The sequence below is a fragment of the Erythranthe guttata genome, chromosome 10 (genome assembly GCF_056151865.1).
Source record: "Erythranthe guttata isolate IM_541 chromosome 10, IM_541, whole genome shotgun sequence".
Classification (NCBI taxonomy): Eukaryota; Viridiplantae; Streptophyta; class Magnoliopsida; order Lamiales; family Phrymaceae; genus Erythranthe; species Erythranthe guttata.
The window spans coordinates 1,655,340-1,672,224 of NC_142542.1; the positions used below are offsets into that span (position 1 = coordinate 1,655,340).

Below are 16,885 nucleotides of genomic sequence, written 5' to 3' on the forward strand. Positions count from 1 at the left end.
ATTTTTTTTGGTTTAATGAATGATTAGCTGGCCACGTTTTATTTAGCTACAGACAGATGGTGAAATTGACATGCGAAATAACAAATTAGCTGTGATTACCGGAACTGTGTTATTACAAAAATAAAAATTAAAAAATCTGTGTATGAATATTATTGGTCAGATTATAGATGTACATTATTGGGAGCTCATAAGCCCAAAACAAAATCACTTTTATGAAAGCCCAATACGAAGGCTACTAAAAAGCCCATCGGAGAGTGAGCCCAGTTATCAACTATAAATCATGTATGTGTTATTTTTGTGTTAGACTACTAATTAGTTAATACATTTTTTTCTATTCTCAAAATGAAAAGGTTAATACACTTTTGTTTTTAATTAAATAATTTTTACGCAGTACAATCATACGATTGGTTGCAAATTTTTTCATGCAAAAAAAACAAAATTAAGATCGATAAAGAGCAAAATTGAGAACAATATAATAAAAGTTTGGGAAAATTTAGTTTCCGTCCCTTAAGTTTGCATCATTTACATATTTTGTCCCTTTTGTTCACAAAAAAAATATATTTGGTCCCTCATATTTCAAAAATTCAACACGTTTTGTCATTTCCGTTAGTATTAACGTAATCAAGCGTGTGTCCATCACTTCCTTACCTGACGGACAAATGGTAAATTGACGGAAATGAACAAAAATGTTAAGTTATTGAAACATAAAAATGTGTATTTTCTAAACATGGTGACCAACTGTGAAACCAGTGCAAATTTAAAGGGTGAAAACTATACTTTGCCCATAAATGTTTTATTGGAAATAAGTGCCAAATTAAATAATTTGAAATAAATAAATAAAAAATCTTCATGGAAGGAGTAAAGAATTACTGGCGTTATAATGGAGTGTGTGTACTGCATGGTTATCGGATCGTAAAAATATCTCGTATCGTTTTGCTCCATGTCTCGTATCGTATCGTTATCGTACCGTATCGTAAGATATTTAACCAACTATTAAAATAGTAAAAAATATATATCTACATTATAAACATATTATAAATATGTAAAATTTAATATATCTACTTGTTGCAAAATAGGTATAAATTCAAGTTTCAACATCATATTATAAAATATGACAAAAATCATATATGTTCATCAAATAACATCATTTAAGAGGGTGTTTGGCTAGGCTTATAAGATGTTAAAACGAACTTATAAGATGTTTAAGAGCTATTCCAGTGTGTTAGGTAAATTTTTTTCAAAAGATCTTAAAAAATCAAAATATTATATGCTACTCGAGAGCAAATAAGATTTTTTTTTTAAAGTACATTTACCCCACCTATTTATTTAAGATCTTATAATGAGTAAAATAGCTTGTAAGATCACTATCCAAACACTTGAAAAAAATAATTTTAAAAGTAAGACGTAACAACTTATCAGCTCTTAAAACAACTTATCAGATGTAAATAAGCTTAGCCAAATTCTCCCTAAGTTTAAATCCGAATACCTAATTTCTAAAATATTCGATATCCCATAATTTTGAATATCAGTGTCACTTAAATCGTCCTCATCTACCAATTTTAAACGATTGCATTCATCATCATCAATCGCAAAATCCTGCAAAAAAACGCCTCGAATTGATCTTGAATCGCAAGAATCTATAGCAATTGAATTAGGGTTGTAATATTGTGAGGATTGGTGAAGAAAATGAAGAGAAAAGTGTGAATTAGGGTTGGGATATTGAAGAAATCTTTTCTAAACCGTTTTTGAGAGCAGTTGACTGCATTTCTTGTTTTTTTTCTTCGTTTTTTTCATTTTTTTAAATATCGTAAATATCGTATCGTATCGTGATACAGCGATACGATACGATATCTCGCGATATTTAACGGTATTTATCAATAGGCGATACATAACCCGAGTTGTATCGTTTTGATTGGAACCATACCGTATCGCGATATATATCGCGGTATATCGCGAGATTAACTACCATGGTGTACTGTAGCGATAAGGTGATTGGTGAAAAAGATAAGAAAACTAGAGCCCCACCGTACGATACGATACGCCACGCCACATTGCAACGGTCCACCACAACCACCAATATTTTCGCCATTCTCGAAACTTCTTTTTTTCCGGTCGACGGGCGGATTAACGGGAAGCCGTCCAACTAAAGAGCGGCGGCCATGACACGTGTCCCCTTTACGGCGTCGTGTTCTACTTCTATCCATAAGTGTTGTTTGGTCAACACAATAAATATCGGCACTACATCACTTGCTGCATTCCCCAATTCCTTAGCTCTCCCATTTGTTCCTCACACAAAAGCCACAAGCGTTCGGCGAATTTCTGTTGTTGCGATGTCTGATCTGAGCAAAAGCACTGTTCTCGTCACCGGCGCCGGCGGCAGAACTGGTAATTTTATCTTTTTTTCGCGGCGTTTCTGATTCTCTCCTTCCTATGTATAATTCTCTGTTAATTATGATAATGTGTGTCTAAATGGGGATTTAAATTTAGGTAATTGCTCGTGTTAGGTAAAGATGATTAAATATGCACTTAAAAATGAAATTGTCTTGTCGTTCTGTTGGATAAAAGTGGTGGATCTTGTTACACTGGGTAATTTGAAATTTTGCCCAAGGATTTTGTTTGGTGGCGAATGGGAGCTTCGGCTTAGGGTTTAGGGTTTTGTGGATATGTTTGTTGCAGATTATGACCATTAACAAGTTCTTCGTTTAATTATGAACTTAAAGATGATTTGCTGATTATTGATTGTAGATTCGTAGTAAATGAAATCAATCCTTAGAACACCGATTCAAAGATGAAGCAAAAATGGGGGAAAATATGATTTGTGTCCTTCAATCACTCGTTTTGTTTTCGGTGATAGTATGTTTGCTATCTCTCATCCATGGAAGTTGCTCTATGGACTATTAGTGCACTTGTATTTGTTTATACTTTCTTGTATTTCCACGACATGTCGAAAAAGTCCCCTGAAAACAAAATCCATTGCTCGATAATTGCAGGCCAAATTGTTTACAAGAAACTGAAGGAGAGATCAGACCAGTTTAATGCTAGAGGTCTGGTTAGAACTCAAGAGAGCAAAGAAAAAATCAATGGAGATGACAGTGTTTACATTGGGGATATAAGGAACACCGAAACCCTTGCTTCACCGATCCAAGGTATCGATGCTCTTATAATTCTCACGAGCGGTGTTCCAAAGATGAAACCTGGGTTCGACCCAGCTAAAGGTGGCAGACCCGAATTCTATTTCGAAGATGGAGCAAACCCTGAACAGGTTTATTTATATTATGGCCTATAAGTCGAACCTTCGTGTTTAAACAAAAATGTCTTATTTGCAACTTTCTTGATTGTGTGTGTCTATTTGTTTTTAGGTTGATTGGATTGGACAGAAGAATCAAATAGATGCTGGTGAGGATCTTATACTGTAGTTGCAGGTTTTTTTCATTGCTTCTTATGATGATCTAATAGGAATTGTATTGAACAGCAAAAGCTGCTGGAGTGAAGCAAATCGTGGTGGTTGGATCTATGGGAGGAACAAATCTTGATCATCCCTTAAATAGCTTGGGAAATGGAAATATCTTGGTCTGTACACAATTTTTATTTTTATTTTAATTAACAGTAATGTGAGACAATACATAAATCTACTGGCTCGATATTACGAACAGAGAACGTCGCTTCTAGACCAAATTATTTTCCTCGTAACTGAATTGTACTTTTATTGTAGGTCTGGAAGAGAAAGGCCGAGCAATACCTGGCCGATTCAGGAATTCCATACACGATAATTAGGTATGCCTTATAAACCCGTAAATATTGATAACACTCGTAATTTAACTTTCCTTAGTGCATGAAGTAGATCGAAGAAAGGCTATAAAATATTACGGACATGTGTAAAACATCTTGGGTTCTGTTACTATTACTACAAAGGTTGTCTTTGATGTAAACAATAACGCGAACTAAGTTGATTTATATAAACTTCATGTTGGGTATAGGGCTGGAGGATTGCAAGACAAAGAAGGTGGTATAAGAGAGCTACTAGTTGGAAAAGATGATGAACTTCTTCAGACAGAAACAAGAACCATTGCTAGGGCTGATGTTGCAGAAGTTTGCCTTCAGGTTATTACTAAAGCATACGACCCTCTTTTGATTTTCTTCCATGTTTTTTTCATTTTTTATTTAAAAAATATCGATAACAATATTAACACGAACATTTTAATACAGGCACTGAAGTTTGAGGAGGCAAAATTCAAAGCATTTGACCTGGCCTCAAAGCCTGAAGGAACCGGCGAGCCGACGAAGGATTTTAAGGCTCTGTTTTCCCAAATCACTACTACCTTCTGATTAACGAGCTCTGTTCTTCGTTGCTTGAATAAATCTCATCGTATTTAATCGGCATTTTGCTATGTGTACTATTACATTATGCGATGACATACATGTTCTGTTATGGCTCATGATTAGTTGATGTTGTTGATCAATTTGCTTGTGTTTTATTTATGGTGTCTTTTTAAATAATTAATATGATGAATCAAGATTTTTTATTTCCAGAAATTAAAAAAAAAAAGGCAAAATTAAACAGTTTTTCTGCTACATGTTTTAATTTACACCTGATAAAATACATTAAATATTAAATAATATAATATTGTATAATCTATCTATATATATATAAAAAGACAATACCTTGCATCTTCTTCTGACACGTGGCAACTTAGGGTTTCTAACCCTAGGGCAATTTTTGTAATATATTGATAGCCCAGGGACTTTTAGTTATTTTCCTGCTTAATCTTCTTCTCTCGCATCAGACGGTTCAATTGTTATGAAGATGGGGCGGTTTGTGAAATAACTGCTCCTCTTCTCCTTCGTGATATTTTGCAAATTCAGTGTAAATTAGGGCTTTCGTGTAAAACTTCTCCACTCAGTTTCAAAATGGTCGGTGATAAACTGCAAACGCCGACCCTGTAATCGCAAACGCCCACTCTGTAAGATTTCAAGTACTATTTCATCATTCCCGTTTAATTGATGTGCAAATTATGGTTGTTCTCTGACGAATTACACTATTTGTATGTGAAAAAATGTTAATATTGTATTGGCGATTAGCAATGATATAGAGAATTCAAGTAAATAGTTTATTTACCGTATTGAATTTACAGGGGATTTTCCTACATCGTAGACGCTTCAATGGTGTGCCGCTTGAAGCAACGATTTTTTTCCCATCCATATTTCCATGTTCGAGTTTTTGAAATTCTATTTGCGTATATTTTAATAGTCCTACGTTAATTGCAAACTATTCTGAAGAGTATCACATGATTATATGCATATATGCTTTTATCAATAGTGTGCGCATAACTGATTGTATTGTAGAGTTGTTATCAATTTTACCAATTTATTTCATTGGGAATTCTTGATAATTATTCTTAAAAAACACTATCTTCACTTTAGAACTTGGCTATTGTATATAATTTTTGAGAAAAATATAGTCATCAAAATTACATTTCTCGCAACTTGTGCCCCCACCGTAGGTGGTTCTGGAAACCCGTAGTGACGAACCACTGCAGCCGTTTCTATCAGAGACAGGTCATACAATTCTGTAATTTTAACATTTTTTCCTATCAAGTTGTTCTTCATCTTTCAATGATAATTATAATAATATGAATCTGTATATTTATTCTTTACTTCCACTCTTCACATGTACTATGAATCTGTATATTTGTTCTTTACTTCCACTCTTCACATGTACTCTGAATCTGTATATTTGTTCTGAATTGTAGGCATATAATAATACTTCTATGTTTTCGAAATAAATAAGCAGATAAATAAATGTGAATTTCCTGTGCTAATAAGATGAAGGTATACATCCTACTGATTAACATTATTAACTCTAAGATACTATAAACTATATTACTGACTTCTTCATTGGTTTTCATGCAAACAACGGCAGCAATCGTTCACACCTAAAGGCTGTTTTATGTGGATTTTTTCAGAGTTACTAATAATTTTACGATTTTTTTTCCCTAACTACATTCCTCAGTGGGGAGTCGTCTGAAATTTCGACTGTTTCCCTCTTTCTCATGCGGCTATCGGTCGGTCTTTTCTGAGTTGCTAAGAATTTTATTTTTTTCACAGTTTGTTCAGTCTTTGTAAATGGATCTTTGTTTTGTGCTTGATTAATAAGCAGTACAGAGACAAAAGAATGTTGAGTACTTTTCCCATTTGCTTCTATTTTTATGGTTTAGGAGTTGTGATTGTAGTAACTATGTTGTTAAAATATTGTGCTTCTCATAATCGTTTATGTTCGAGTTTCACAATTTTTTACCCATAAAATTGCTTTACGAATTGAATTTTTTAATCTCGGATGTTTTCAGATTTATGCAGCATGTGCTTAGTGGTGTTGGAGTTATGATTCTAGCAAAACTTATCCTCTAAAACGGCATAAGTTGATCCCTTATGTTTGTATCACGTTATTTTTTGCAACTGACATGCGTGACATTTACAATAAGATAACGTCAAACTATCTTGAAAACTTCAGGTATTTTCTGCAAAATTCTTTCAATGAGGACGACGAATGAAAAAGGCAAATGTGAAAGAGCAGATTGAAAATTATTTGCGGATAACATGGATTCACATCCTTAGCCTTCAGCCTCTCCAAGAAAGGTCTGTTGTTCTGCAATTTGTTTCTATTCATTTACTTTAATTCTCTATTGAAAAAATAAAGATTCCATTTACTTTTCTTGATTTTTTTTCATACGTTGTTTTTCTCAGGTGAGATTTGCTCCTAAAAAATCCCTTGAATACACAGGCTCATTTCCTCTAAAATTTACTCTTCAGAACTCCATTGTTTGCATATGTGTGTGGTGGAGAGAGTGTGTGTGTGAGAGAGAGAGAGAGAACAAGTGAAGTACAACAAATGATTAAGGGGAATCATGGTCAAAATCACTGGGGTATGAAGAGGCAAAAGGTACTGCAAGAGTTACCCTCAATCAATTACTCCGCGTATTGGAACATATATAATTATATACAGTTTATTATGTGTGACCATTTAGGCGTTAACTTTGATTGTTAGATAGTCAAAATATGTAATTGTCATGATACATCTTTTATATATATATATATATATATATATATATATATATATATATATATATATATATATATATATATATATATATATATATATATATATATATATATATATATATATATAATTATAATGAGATGAAAGACCTATGCATTTGTATATATTCAAATATATGTTCATATATTTCTTTTCAATTATCAATTAGAAATATGCATTTACCGTGCATTGCACGGGTGTATTACTAGTATAATCTAAAAGTAAATTTTGATATAGCTTTGTTTTTACCCTTCGCTTTTGCATAATCGACCATTTATTATATGAGCTTATTGCAAAAACTACCCCTGTGAAATCTCTAATTGGCAAATACCCCCTGTGGAAAAAAATGTGACCAACTCCCCCCTGTGTTATGAATTACAAAGCGCACCGCACCCATTGCTTTTTTAAACATTGACCGTGTGTGAAACTACCATTATACCCCTCAATGAAATAAACAGCAGTAACCCCATCTTCACTCTCTCGGTAAACCTATTTCACTTTCGCTCCCAAATTACACCTACCTCTGAAAACCCTAAAACACGATTCCCCAAAAAAATTGTGAATCTGCTTGTGAAAAAATGTTTTTTGCGTCGATTGAAACTTGAAATAGCTTCCCCTCTCGTCGATTGAAGGCGCCAAGAAGTCATATTTGAGATACGGAGTCAATTCGCATTGAAGAGAAACAAGAATTAAGGTTTGTAGTATTCTGTCTTGTTTGTGTTATTTGAAAAAACCACATTTTTTTTCTCGATAACTAGAGTTGTGGGAATGTTAAAGTATGTAGGCTTTTGTATTTGTAAGGTTTTGTATATTATATTCGTGAGTTGGGAACTTTTTGAGAAATGCTACATTTAATATTTTAGTTTGTGGGGATCTGTTTTTTTATTTGCTTGTCTGTAACAACAAGAATTTTTGCTTTGTAGGGTTTTTTAAATTATTTTTTGGTATCAGTTTTTTATGACCATTTTTTGTTGTCTTGTTGTTTGAATTGAAAACTTTAAAAAAATGGTGTGGGGTATGTAGAAGTAGGGCACTTTGTTACTTTGTTGGTGAACTTGCAAAGTAATAATAATAATTAATTGAACAATTGTGTTTGACTGTTTTTACCATTTTTTTATGCAGAATGAACAAGTTGTGTACAGTTACTATTTGGTTGAATGGTACATTTGTCCATACACCAAACTGGCTTATGTAGGTGGCAAAATGGAAGTAGTGGATCGAATTTGCTTAGACTACATGAACCTAGATAACCTATACCAGATATAGCGTATGAGTGGGGGAAAAAAACTAATATTCAGTTCTACTTTGTTTATCCTGGGCTATCACTTCATGAGGGATTGTGGATGATTGAAGATGTTATTAGTATCCAATTCCTAGTGTCAGCACATGAAGACTTAGACCACCTAACATTGTACACAGAAGAGAATGACAGAGAACCTTTAATTGCAATTGATGTGAATGGAAATGTGATTGTGGATGAAGAACCAACTCTCCTGCTTAAGTACAGTGAAGGGAGTACAAGAGAGACAGTAGAGACTGTAAACATTGAAGATGATGCACCAATCGATGAATATGGGACACAAATGAATGAAGATGAGGCACCACAGAATGAAGAGGAGGCACTGGATGAAAATGAGAGACCAATGACTGAAGAGGAGGCAACACTGAATCAAGAGGAGGAAAATGAGACACCAATGACTGAAGATGAGGCAGCACTGAATCAAGAGCCACTGAATCAAGAGGAGGCACCAATGAATGAAGAAAAGGCAACACTGAATGAAGATGAGGCATCACTGAATGAAGATGAGCCAGTTAATAAAGAAGATGCACCAATATTTTAAGATGATTCTTTAGATGAAGATTATGTTCAATCTGACAATGAAGATGGTGATGATGATATACCCTCTGATGCCCCAAGTGAAGAGTTTGCTAACATTGAAGGCTCCTCTGAAGATGATATCTTTCTGGACAGACATTCAAGTAAGAAAGATCTAGCTAGAAAACTGAGGCAAATGTTGAACAAGGAAAAGAGGTCAGTCCAGAGGTATAAAAAATGCAGAGTCAATCCATCTCAACAGACCACTGATTGGTATAGTGATGTTGATGATGAAGATGATATTGAAAATCTGAATTTCTTAGACAGTGAGAGGAGAAGAGTAGTTGAAACAAATCGGATCGGATCAAGTTGATTTTTTTTTTTTGAAAACTGGATCCATGTGGATCCACTTTAGATCCATTGAAAGTTTAACCACAAAATAAAGTGGGTCATATTGGATCCACCAAAACTCAATTAAATACCAAAACAATTTTCTCAAAAAAAAAAGTCAAATAATATTTTAATTAAAAGTTTAATTGATAAAAAATTATCAATGAGTATATTATTAAAAATTGTGTGTGTATGTGAGTGTGTGTGTGTAAAACATTGTGTGTGTGTAGAAATTGTGTGTGTATGCGAGTGTGTGTGTGTGTGTAAAACAGAGAGTGTGTGTGTGTAGAAACTGTGTGTGTATGTGAGTGTGTGTGTGTGTGTGTAAAACAATGTGTGTATGTGAGTGTGTGTGTGTGTGTGTGTGTTTGTGTAAAACAGTGTGTGTATGTGTGTGTGTGTGTGAAGAAACTATGTGTGTATGTGAGTGTCTTTGTGTGTGTAAAACAGTGTGTGTATAAAAATTTTGTGTGTGTGTGTGTGTAAAACAGAGTGTGTGTGTGTGTGTGTGCGCGCGAGTGTGTGTGTGTGTGTAAAACAGAGAGTGTGTGTCTGTATGTGAGTGTGTGTGTGTATATATATATATATATGTAAGTGTGTGTGTGTGAAGAGTGTCTGTGTGAATATGTGTAACTGTGAAACTTGAGATATTAAACCCTAAAAGTTGAGATATTCAACCTCATAAGTTGAATTAAAGATGCAATGAATCCATGTGAATCCATTGCGGACCGGTCTAAACTCAATCCACATTAAATCCATTCATGTAGGTTGATATTGGATCCGGTTCCTTTTGAATCCGATCCACATGGATCCGGATCGGATCCGGTCCAAGTTGAGAAATTGCCACCCCTAGGTGGAACTAAGGGAGGGCAAGCAAATTCAGAATAATCTTACTTCTTAGGTAGATTACTAATAATGGGATATTTCAGTTATGAATCCTCTTCGATTCATAACATTGCAGTTCGTTTCTTTTCAATTTTGATATCGGATTTTGTCTATTTAGTTTGAATAAAAACTAGGTTTTCAAACTGATATCGGTTACTTGTATGTTTTATGAGGGGCTTGATTCGAACCCTACTCAATAATTTTTTGTTGATTCTTCTCTTTTTTTTTTCTTTTTTTTTTTTAATGTAATCTTAGCAGAATTGTTAGAAGATGGATGAGTACGAGGAGATGGAAAAGTTTGGTATGGATAATGATTACGAAAATGGTCAGTGCATTGGTGGCGAATTTTACGGGACACTCCGACAAAAGCGTAATCAAACAAAAGACGATATTCTTTACGGTGTCCGCCACCGGTGATAGTGATTCCAACTCCTAAGGAGATCGGGATTGAAAGAAGTGGAAGAATGATTTAAACAAGAAAATCAATTACTCCAAGTCTGTCATGCCGAGTCCGGAGATTGATCATAGTTCAAAGGAGAACAATGCGTTGCTGGAAGATGACACCAAACGAAACCAAACGTGCTGGTTTAGGCATTGGGGCTTCTGTTGGCCTTGGATTCAGTAATGCTTCTTCCAAGAATGTCAATCGGTTAGTTGATGCACATGAAGAGAGAGATTTTCTTCCCACTGCTTTTGGGGAGAAGATTAAGGAAGCTGCTCGGTTGCGATGGGCTATGAAGGAGGCACGCTTGGTATAAAAAAGCAGGGAATTCTTACTCCTATTGAGGTCAGGTTGTGTCCCAAGAACTCTGCTCGTCCAGCATTACAGGAACTGGAAGAAAAATCCATTCCACACCCCAGTCAATCTTCGGAGGGTCGCTCAAAAGAGAATCTATGTTACGCAGGTATATTGTTCTTGCATGGGTGTAAACTATGTTAACATACATGCAGCTTCAGTGAACTGGCTCTCAGATTCTTTTTATTAATGAATGCTAGTATTCATGCGCCCCAATAGATAATTTATTTTTCTAATTTTGTGGAGGTGAACCGTTTCGTTAGTTAGTGTGAAAATAACTTTTCCTAAGAAAAGTTTTCCATTCCTGAAAAATAAGGTTGGGTGGGGGTATGTACAGTCCAAGTTATATTGTCCCTGTAAATTTGCGATTTGACAATTACAACACATGGTGCATTATTGTATCATTTTAACATCTGCATGTAGCCTCGCGGTGAATAAATGGGAAAGTCGAGTCTTTTGCAACTTTTCTTTATTTTGAGGAGGATAGGAATTAGAAATCAATTTATCCTTTCGACAGTTTTGTTGTTTACCCTTATTTGGGCAAATCCTAAGGGGCTTACTATTCCTACTGCATTTTTTTCCGGTTACAGGGCGAAATAATTTATTTGTCAAGAAACCCTTTAACCTTTTTCGAAATCCTCTCAACCTCTAAATATACCGACTTTTGTAGATCGTGATTTGTTTTCTAACAATTTGTTAGAACCCAACAATTATCAAGATGACCAACATCGATCCCGTTAATGAGGTAAAAATTTACGTTTTTGTCTTATATTTTTCGATTTTTAGTCGTTTCGTGTACAATATCACGAAATTCTTCAATGGATTTCGTGGTGTTCTGTACAAAATTAACATCATATACATGTTTACCAATAATTTTGTACAAAACACTATGAAATGTTGACTCGTATTTCGTATAAACTAATACGAAACAGACAGTAAACTGTTTGTGTTGTGTGTTTCGTACAAGTTTACACGAAATTTACCCACGTAGTTCGTGTACTTATACACGAAATCTCTTTTTTTTTTTTTTTTTTTTTTTTGTTCAAATTTCTAACTTATTTATCTTTTTCTTACGTAGCCATATGAAGACAACTTGTATTTTGATCCCGCAATTTTGGAGCGAAACGATTTCTCTCATTTCTTTCTTCCAAGTTGATATTGTGTTCGATAGTAGGGAAGAATTAGTCAAACGGTGAGAATTAATCATTCTCACCGTTTGATTTGTCAATCTAGAGGGGAGAATGCATAGTATTTGACGTGTGACAAATACGGACATAGCCGACAAACGAATATCAATGTGGAAGATCCTAGAAACACTAGAATAAAAAATGTGGTTGTCTGTTCAAATTGATTAGCAAAAGTCAAGGTTTGACTTTCAACGATGGCAGGCATACTCATCCTCCGACTTGTTTCCTCACGGACATGGTACGACTAGTCGTATAACAAATTCTCACGTGAAGCCAATACTAAATTGTACGAATCGTTAGCTTAAATTTCGTGTAAAATTCCACGAAATATAAGGTGTCATTTTGTGTTTTTTGAAACGAAGCTAAAGAATGTTTTCAATCCCCCAGTTTCGTCCTCCTTGTTCTAGTGATAAACACGTAAATTTCGTGTAAAAATACACAAAACTGTTGAATGCATTTCGTAATATAACACACGAAATAGCGGGCGAATTTGGGTGCTTTTTGGAAAAAGTTACAAATGAGATAAATCGCACTGCAATCAAGTAAAAAACGTTCTCTAAATAGCATTTCAATATTCCTAATGTGCTTCAAGTATGAAACAAATAAGTTAGCATTAGCAATATAATAAAGTACAGTAAACTGGAAAGAGTGGTGTTCTCTTCATTATTATTACCTAATAAATTATGTCTCGTATGAATTTCAATTTCTCATTCAGCTATGCAATTTATCAGCAGGTTCAGTCTTGGGAATCTCGGGAGATTCTTTGACAGCCAGTTTTAAGAAGTATGTTGCTACGATTTGGGCCATCATATCGCTAGTAGTTGCCATTGGTCCCTAGATATAAATGGAAGTCGAAATAATTGATAATATTATTTGAATATTCTAGAGTCACAAGTATAACACAATAAGCGAAATATGAGATTTACCAATTTTGCAATATGATTTCGCAAATTTTGCTCAGCAGTTTTAAGCATAGCAACCTGCAAATCAAATAAATCAAATAAATCACTGATATCATTAATCCATCTTTACTTATTCTTCTTCTTTCCGGGATAAGAAAACATAAATAAAAAACAAGTATTGAAGGTGAAGATCAAACACGTTTATTTTTTTCAGATCTCTAGTTAAATTGGTAAATAAAAAACGAGGTGAAGAACCTTATCCACTCCAGCATGTTTATTGAGGATTGCCTCAATAATAATTTCCGGTGCTTCTGCTATAGCGACTATAGCTTTTGCTCCAGCAATGATAGGGCCAATTACATCTGTAAATCCAACAAGAAAATAACTATAACCGAATAGTTTATGTTTAAAAGAAAGAAAAAAACAGACACCCATACTTCCCAACTAATATACTATCTTAGTTAAGTCTTAAGATATACTATCTCGGGAAAGAAAAAGAAAAGTTTAAACTATCCTACATGTCAGCTCTCATTACAATGAAAAAATGCAAACTAACAGCTAAAGGAAATGAACCCATTACCATCACATTCTAAAACTCGAACTCTCTTTTTTTGTTCTGCTTCAGCCTGCTCTGCTTCAGCTCGTATTCTATGTACGGATGATATTTCCGCTGAATTTCATGAAGTAAATCAAAGATGCATATAAGACGAAGCAAAATACGATAGATTAATCAAACAAAGGAATATTTATTTTCATAAAATATACCCACTTATTTTACAACGGCACTTTAATCCCCAGTTTAGAGCAGCTTGACTGATGGAAATCTGCACACATATGTTTTGCCAATGAGTTATTTTCATATTCTTTCTTACTAGCTGCTACTTCAATACATAAGAAAACAATAACGAAACAGACATAACCCTTATATCACAATCAAATAAGACGACAAACTGATTTAAATGTCAATTTGACACTGATAATACCAACTGATACGAACCCCATACAACTTGTTACGAGACCCAAATACCTTATGCGGAAGCAAAATCGAAACATCCGAAAATAAAAGAATCAAATGGGTGGAACCGCGACCCGTAAAGAGACAAGATCCGATATGTTCGAAGAGTTCTTAAAGAACTAGAGAGAATAATCTCAATTTATTAATCAAAATTCGTCCATCTTGAAAGGCCAAATTGGCAACCTATTTATAAGTGCTAAAAAAAACTCATTTTTCACAAGGATGTAACACAGGACTCCTAACCTAACCTGTAATAAAATAACTAATAAATAAGTCAATCCTAACCATAAAGAATTCTAAAATAATAGAAACGTAATAAATCATGAAATAAAAACGTGCATAATTAAATTAAATAACTTGAACATCAAGTCGACTTCTCGATCACCCTTCTAAACTCCCGTAGACATCTGGGAACACGAAAAGTAAAGCTGTTCACATGCTATGCTTAGAATTAGGACCGGCAATTGAGCCGCGCCTACCCGAAGCCTAATGGCTCGGCCCGATTTTATTTGAGCCGAGCTCGATAAATTGTGAGTCATGCTAAATTTGAGTTCTTTTATTAAACTCGATCAAACTATGGGCCGAGTTTGAGCTTACCATGGCTCAGCCCGAATAAAGCTGTTCACATGTTTCAATCCGTTCGTATACTACCTATATATATATATATATATATATATATAGATATAGGTAGTATACGAACGGATTGAAACAAGTGAACAACTAGTAGTAATTAATTCATAAATTCAATCAAATCAAGATAATATGAAAAGCTTCCTAACGTAAAAGATATTAATCTTTTCTTCATTCGTAAAACCCTAGTGTTACAGTATGTTGCAAAATTCAGGTTGAGTGTTGCTCTAGATATATCATCAATGGTGTATTCTTAATTTATCATTGTTTTTTATTTTTTTTTGAATGAGTATTCTAGATATATGATTTTTTTTAATTTATCCTAGTATAATTTTTTTTTAACATGTCGGCTACAAAATTGTAAAATATGTAATTTATATATTTTATGATATAAGCCCGATAGAAATACAAAGACCGAAAAAATGTGAGCTGTGTTTGAGCGTATAGACATGAGGCCCGATGGTATTCGAGTTTGAGCCTATAATAATGAGACCCGATGGTATAAGAGCTTGAGCCGATCCAAGCTCGACTCATATGGCCCGATTGTCAGCCCTACTTAGAATGTAAATGTATAATCAACACTATACTATGTAACACTATGCTTCCTTCATCATGTGGAAAAAGCAAAAGGCAACACACAGGATAACTTTCTACTTTCTGAGGTAACTCAGATCCGGCCCTTTGGCGAAGAAATGAGAAACATGCACAGTATATAATTTCGTTTTAAGAGTAAGGAAAGCTACACTAAGGAGAATATCATGCAATCATGCAGTGTACTTTAAATTTATCCAAGCATCAAATACTCACCACTATCTTCTCATTGAGTGTGTCTATCTTCTCATTGAGTGTGTCTATTTTCTCCAAAGTGTTGTCGAGAGTCATCTTACCAAGCTCACTTCGCATAGTTGTTTGTGCAAGCTGAATCACAGCCTCCAGTGGATTTTCAACTCCATAAGATACCAACTTAGGGTCAACGATCTTCGGAACACGAAACAAGAAAATGGATGTCGGCATTCACTTAGAATCTCATTAATCAATTTATTTAAGTCGTACCAAATAAACACATACCTTCACATAGAGGATTCCATCAATTTGAATGCAAACATTGTCCTCGGTAGTAGCATACTGCCCAGTTATAGCAATTGCCCGTTCGTGCAGACAATGCTCGTAAGCAATTCTATCAACAAACGGAATCAGAAAATGGAGCCCGGAAGTCAATGTCTTTAGATAGTTCCCGAATCGTTCAATAACGTAAGCCTTCTTCTCTGGCACAATTCGAATTCCCCAATTCACTGGTGGTGGCGAAATTCCACACCTTCATCCCATTTTACATCACAGTTTCAAAGTCAAGTAATTAACAATTTCAAAGCCATTAAATCTAAAGATATTTTCGTTTTACACGCACAAAATTAAAGTAAAAACAGTACGAGATTTAGGTCATAGCATAACTTATCAGTCATTAAAATATGTATTACCAAGGGCTAGGGTTGCGCGAGTGGATTTGGCGCACAGCGGTTGCGAAATCGCGGGGACGAAGCAGTGGCGGAGCACCACAGCCGATTTGAAACTCACCGGCGAGCATTCCAACCATCTTCACAGAATTCTGTCTCATGAAATTCATCATAATTGTTTCTAATTTCTAGGGTTGTCAACAATTCAATTGGATTGTTTCTAGTTTCTAGGGTTTTCAACTAATTTTTATGATAACGAATTGGAGTTTAGAGAAGAAAAGGGATTGTAGCTTTAGAGAAGAAAAGGAATTGGAGCCTTTAAACAAGAAATTTTCACGGTTTTCACGGAAAGTAATTTCAGTCGGCTAGCGTCTTCTCCAAGAAGTAGAACACAAATTTTCGATACTTCAAATATAAAGTAAAACTAAAATCGAATATATTGTGTTTGGTCGCGGTTGGACCTGTTTAACTGGTTTCAAGTGGGTTTTTTAGTATCTTTTATTTTTAATTATTTTTGAATAATTATAATATATTCTCTTTTAAAAAAATAATTTAATATTCATCATTAATCATCTATTCTATTAAAGGGTTAATATGCTGCAAGTCCCTCATACGAAACCTTATTAGACGTGGGTTACGAGCCCAATATTTTCCTTGTAACTAAATCCCTAGATTCTAAAAATATAAGATATAAGGGATTTATTTTTAAAATATCGCGGT

At 34.4% G+C, this 16,885-nt stretch overlaps 2 protein-coding genes across 2 annotated transcripts; one reads left to right on the top strand and one right to left on the bottom strand.

The window, feature by feature from the left end:
* Positions 1-482: 482 nt before the first annotated feature.
* On the top strand, positions 483-4,460 carry LOC105952962 (NAD(P)-binding Rossmann-fold superfamily protein). The gene is made up of 8 exons (XM_088823825.1): positions 483-901; positions 1,982-2,385; positions 2,991-3,262; positions 3,360-3,396; positions 3,473-3,570; positions 3,713-3,774; positions 3,978-4,101; positions 4,207-4,460. The coding sequence occupies exons 2-8, from the start codon at positions 2,160-2,162 to the stop codon at positions 4,324-4,326; spliced, it is 939 nt and encodes a 312-aa protein (XP_088679951.1). The 5' UTR covers positions 483-901; positions 1,982-2,159; the 3' UTR covers positions 4,327-4,460.
* Positions 4,461-12,705: 8,245 nt separating this feature from the next.
* On the bottom strand, positions 12,706-16,578 carry LOC148767258 (uncharacterized). Its single transcript, XM_088824251.1, has 8 exons — positions 16,190-16,578; positions 15,783-16,029; positions 15,522-15,692; positions 13,839-13,893; positions 13,650-13,739; positions 13,325-13,431; positions 13,094-13,147; positions 12,706-13,001 (listed from the first exon to the last, which is right to left on the bottom strand). Exons 1-8 carry the CDS (start codon positions 16,336-16,338, stop codon positions 12,879-12,881), a joined length of 996 nt encoding a protein of 331 aa, XP_088680377.1. The 5' UTR covers positions 16,339-16,578; the 3' UTR covers positions 12,706-12,878.
* Positions 16,579-16,885: the final 307 nt, after the last annotated feature.

Excerpts from the sequence above, each read along its gene's own strand:
- LOC148767258 (XM_088824251.1), bottom strand. The coding sequence starts at position 16,338 with ATGATGAATTTCATGAGACAGAATTCTGTGAAGATGGTTGGAATGCTC. Across the intron at positions 15,693-15,782 it reads ATGGAATCCTCTATGTGAAG|ATCGTTGACCCTAAGTTGGT; the intron begins GTATGTGTTTAT and ends CGTGTTCCGAAG. Across the intron at positions 13,740-13,838 it reads AAAGTGCCGTTGTAAAATAA|CGGAAATATCATCCGTACAT; the intron begins GTGGGTATATTT and ends CATGAAATTCAG.
- LOC105952962 (XM_088823825.1), top strand. The coding sequence starts at position 2,160 with ATGACACGTGTCCCCTTTACGGCGTCGTGTTCTACTTCTATCCATAAG. Across the intron at positions 3,263-3,359 it reads ATGGAGCAAACCCTGAACAG|GTTGATTGGATTGGACAGAA; the intron begins GTTTATTTATAT and ends ATTTGTTTTTAG. Across the intron at positions 3,775-3,977 it reads ATTCCATACACGATAATTAG|GGCTGGAGGATTGCAAGACA; the intron begins GTATGCCTTATA and ends TGTTGGGTATAG.